Below are 4,680 nucleotides of genomic sequence, written 5' to 3'. Positions count from 1 at the left end.
CTTTTGGGTTAATTTTCGATGGCACATACATAACTGCCAATAGCTTGGCAAAAACTTGAGGAGTGATTTGTTGAAGATGCTTTATATCGTTAAGAATTTGAGTAATCCCAGAGGAACAAGTCCTGTGCTGACAATTCACATTACCAACACATCAAATCACAAATTCGGGAAATTGCTCATATACCTAACTATAGATATTTTGTCTTTGGTATAGACATATCGTGTAGCTTGGGATAGATCTATTAAGATCGCATATCCTTTGCATTGAAAACTATATCTTCACACCAAGGAAATTGTTAATTATATGGCGATTGTGATTACAATTGACTGATAGTGTCACATCTTATCATTTTCAAAAAGTATAGGCCTATTGTAACTTTAGACTAAATGGCATATCTTCCAGTAAGATTTTGTTGCTTCAATAGTCTTCCGGGAATAATTTGTTGATTAAAAAGTTATTATTTTTAAATTTTGATATTAAAATTTTTCATAAAAGTACAAGTTTATATAATAAAAATATAGCATAAAATTAAATTAATTAAAATTTCAAGTAAGCTTTCTTATAGCAAACCAAGACTTTCTTATCAAAATCATTTGAAAATTTCTTAATTAAATTCTTAACAATCGGAAAAAGAAATTTGTTCTGTAGGACATAGAAAATGTGTAAAAATCTCTTTTCGTGTTTATATTTTTCATTTAATGCCATATGCTTGGTAGGATTTTAATTATCAAAACTTAAACTTCTTTTATAAGCTATAGAATATTGATCTACTGTTTATTTTGGCTCTCTACTAATGTCTTTTGTAAATATTTAGGCATTAGGATTTGGCTTCATCACAATCGGATCAATTTGTGAGGATTTCTTTAATGGCTTCGATAGTTTGCCTTTTCTGTTCATGTACTTCCTGGGTTTTCTGGTTTGCTTTGCCAACTTAATTAGCACAATTGCTTATATATTGCAGCATTACCGTCTCTTCCGTGCCGTAAGTTTTTAAGCAACTGTCATAAAGAGGATTCTAATATATAACGATATACTTTTTCTTTCTATATATAAGTATATAGCGTGTGTACTTACAATTATGATTTCTGTGCTGTTCCTCATGTATGTATGCCTGTACGACTATAGACAAAATGAAATTTGTAAGGATGTTTTAGAAAAGGAGTGGAAAGTCTTTGTTGAACACCAAGACAACGAGTTTTGGAGTAAAAGATTTCAGATGGGTTTTCACTCATACCAGTTTTTAGTAAGAGATAACTTATTTAGAGTAGTTTGTCTAGATTAATGTTTATGAACTTTAAAAGCTTGGCTGCTGTGGTTTGCACAACAAGACTGATTACGAAAAGGAGAATATTACTATACATATATCGTGTTATGAAGTTATTGACGAAGAAAGATCAGACGAACCGTACGAAATTGGCTGTATAGAGGCTTTTACTTCCTTCATAACATATAATATAGGTGTTACCAGAATTTTAAGTTGGAGTCTAATGTGCTTTATAGTAAGTTTAAATTTGATTATATATGAAAATCACATAAAAACTGATATCATTTAATTTATAGGTCTTATCACTGCTCTTTACTTTGAATATTATTGCCCATTTTGAATGAAACCAAATTACTAGAGAAAATGTTTTCAAGTACTGTCAAAGGATTTGCAAGTAATATCCGAATGCAATTCATAAATATTCTCAACAACTAGATGGTCTAAAAATATTGATAACATAAATTACATAAAAAGTTCTAATCATTCAACACCTTATAAAAAAATTGTTATTGTTCAAGCTAATTTACAAAATATTAACCAGTGATCTTAAACAAATTTATTAATTCGTTAAATTATTTATATTATGTCAAATAAAAAATATGTTACTCTTATAGTTAATTGATGAAACGTAAACAATTTATTAAGTTGTATATAACTTTAGTATCTTATATATGCACATACATACAATAAACATACTTAATTCTTTAAACAAAACATATTTATTATGTAGATACCAAACAAACTGAAGATACAGGGTGCTCTGAATGTAACTGACTACAAACTACAACAACTATGTTTTTGTTGTAACGAGGTATCGAACGGCCCTTGGTCGTGGAGTGGCTCCTGGACATACACCCAGCTGTTTTTCGAACCATAAAAATTTCCGTAGTGCTTACTTTGAGCAGAAGACAATTTACTTATTTAACTAAAGTCAGTATGCATCTTGTTGCCAATTTTAGTTTTATTATACTAATCCACTTACTGATTCCAATAATGTACTCATACTCATATATTACATCAAAACTAAAAGTTAGTCAAATAATACATAGTATATGTAATATATATATACTTGTCAGTAAGCATGCCTAATTGCACTTTGCACATCATTACTTTACTTACCTATCCAAAATTAGGTACCTGTCAATGCAAACATCAACAATTATATTGGGATACAACTATTGATCACTGTGAAGCAGTTAAAATTTTTATGGAGAAATATTCTACCCTAAGCATTGATTATAATATGGCTTGAATTTTTATCTTCGTTGAACCATTTGGCGTTCCAGACAAACTTATTAATTGCATTAAGTCTAGTTTTGTTAACCATGTCCGAACGACCGTAAAAACCAAATAATATCTAGGCATTCGGAACACTTCGTCTGTAGTCTCGAGCAGTGGCATAACAACTCCTGATTGAAATGGTCGAACGTTGAAACATTGGTGCAATAGTCCAGACTGGTTTTAGTACTTCGTGTATTTACACGAAGTGCAGGTTTGCTTCAATCTAAGAAACCTTTTTCTTCTCATGAAATCTAGGCCATAAAATTGTAACAACCTCACAAGCTATGTCATCGCAAATGCAAGTTCAGTTATGTTTCCAAACCATTAAGTGTCGGGACCTTATGACTATCCAAACTATTAGTTTATTTATTTTGATGCCCCAATATTCAGAAACCCAAGAAGAATGAATCTTATGCTGTGTTTAAAAGTGAAGCGCAACATTTTATTGTAATAATTGATTTAAAGGTTGTGAACGAAATTACTCTCACTACTGATTGACAGTGTTTGCAATACAGTGATATTCGAGAAACAAATGATAATACAATTAGTTTTGACTGATTTTTCTCTAAATGAAGATAGTTAAAGAATCACATAGCATGATATTACAAATCTGATTCATAAGCCGACAGACTCATAATATATACAGACTAGTATTGGATACTGTGCAAAACCATCATCGTTATGTTTTAAACCCCAATTCATGAAAAATCAAATAAAATATATAGCAAAGGACTTCTAAACGACACATTTGATTTAATTAAAGTCAGTAATAAAACAGTAAAGGATCCGATGATTTCCTAAACTAAGTAGGTTTGTCTATTTGGTTTATAATTTAACTTGAAAATGACTGTAATTTTTAGTTACATCAACTTTTAGTTTACGCACATTCATAATTAAGTGGCCCTATTCAATATTATGTTTTCCTTGTTGGAGAATTCTGCACTGCGACCTAGAAATCTATTGTGCTATATGCATGGATTCAGCGTATTTTTTCTCAAAGTCCAACTCCGCCTATAAATTACAGTATTGCATCTACATTAAAAAGTTTTATTTTTTTATCTGATGTTGGATGCCTACCTTTATAATTCTTTCGTTTATGCATTACTACCGATCAAAATTCTCAGGTCTCACTTTCTTCTCTACAAAAGCCCACAAGTTACATCTAGAGTGTCCTGGTAGAGTTTCTATAATGTTTCCTATATTATTTTCACTTAATTGTATAAAATCCGTAAAGTCTCTATAAACGATTTCGATTCTTATAGCCCTGATTAATTATTTCAGTATATTCATTATGCCAGAGTATTAATTGTTTCTCTTTGTTTTTTCGAACGAATAAAAAGAAATTTTCCCAGCTCTGAGTGTGGGAAGACTATTCAATACAGAAAATTTCAGTATACGATATTACAATTCTTACAGGATATTTTGGTTTTAAAACATCTGACAACAAAAATACAAACTCATTCCAGATAATGTTAATCATGAATAAATTACAAAACTTTTTTTTATTTTTATAGTCCATTCAAAATAATCTTTTTTCGAGACAATACAGCTGGGAAACATTTATTATTTAGTATTTATTGTAATAATTTTTTGTTCTCATCGACGAATGTTGTGTTTTATTATGCCGGTGAAAGTATTTTGGATGTTCGGGCTAATATCAAATCAATATACTTTTATCATCAATTTTAGTTTGGTGAATAGGTAGTAGTCGCATAAAGCCAACTAAGGCACAAAGGTATGGTGAATGAGCAACAAAAATACCTTTTTGGGACTGTACTTCAGTTATTTGGTTATTTGGTTTAAGCCCTATAGAGTGATAGGGCTACGTATATCTACAAAGCCAATTTTCAGTGGGTAGCGACCACTGTGATCCAAATATTGTCAACAGACAATATACTGAGGGCACAGTTTTGAAAGTATGCTACACTAATATCATATACACATAGGTTTCGTTGACTTAAAATATTTTATGAAAGCAATCTTAACAGATTTGGGACAAACTGTGTAAACACTATACTTTCAAGTAATTAAGAAATGAAGTCAAACACATGTATTATTAAAACAACAATTGTATTTTAAATATTTCTACACCAAATACCAAATTATGATATTTATATAAAAAAATATACTTCTT

The 4,680-nt window shown here is 30.2% G+C and overlaps 1 protein-coding gene across 1 annotated transcript; it reads left to right on the top strand.

The window, feature by feature from the left end:
• Positions 1 to 680: 680 nt before the first annotated feature.
• On the top strand, positions 681 to 1,771 carry LOC119687074. The gene is made up of 5 exons (XM_038101249.1): positions 681 to 713; positions 816 to 983; positions 1,056 to 1,244; positions 1,303 to 1,500; positions 1,562 to 1,771. Exons 2-5 carry the CDS (start codon positions 897 to 899, stop codon positions 1,607 to 1,609), a joined length of 522 nt encoding a protein of 173 aa, XP_037957177.1. The 5' UTR covers positions 681 to 713; positions 816 to 896; the 3' UTR covers positions 1,610 to 1,771.
• Positions 1,772 to 4,680: the final 2,909 nt, after the last annotated feature.

This window comes from Teleopsis dalmanni, chromosome X, assembly GCF_002237135.1.
Source record: "Teleopsis dalmanni isolate 2A chromosome X, ASM223713v2, whole genome shotgun sequence".
In the NCBI taxonomy this organism is placed as follows: Eukaryota; Metazoa; Arthropoda; class Insecta; order Diptera; family Diopsidae; genus Teleopsis; species Teleopsis dalmanni.
The sequence above is the reverse complement of the archived record's forward strand: the minus strand, read 5'-3'. Positions and strand labels throughout refer to the sequence as shown.

What these genes read in the sequence shown, in the direction of transcription:
- LOC119687074 (XM_038101249.1), top strand. Translation starts at nt 897, where the DNA reads ATGTACTTCCTGGGTTTTCTGGTTTGCTTTGCCAACTTAATTAGCACA. An exon ending in ATTACCGTCTCTTCCGTGCC is followed by an intron (nt 984 to 1,055) that starts GTAAGTTTTTAA and finishes TCTATATATAAG; the next exon opens with TATATAGCGTGTGTACTTAC. An exon ending in TTCACTCATACCAGTTTTTA is followed by an intron (nt 1,245 to 1,302) that starts GTAAGAGATAAC and finishes GAACTTTAAAAG; the next exon opens with CTTGGCTGCTGTGGTTTGCA.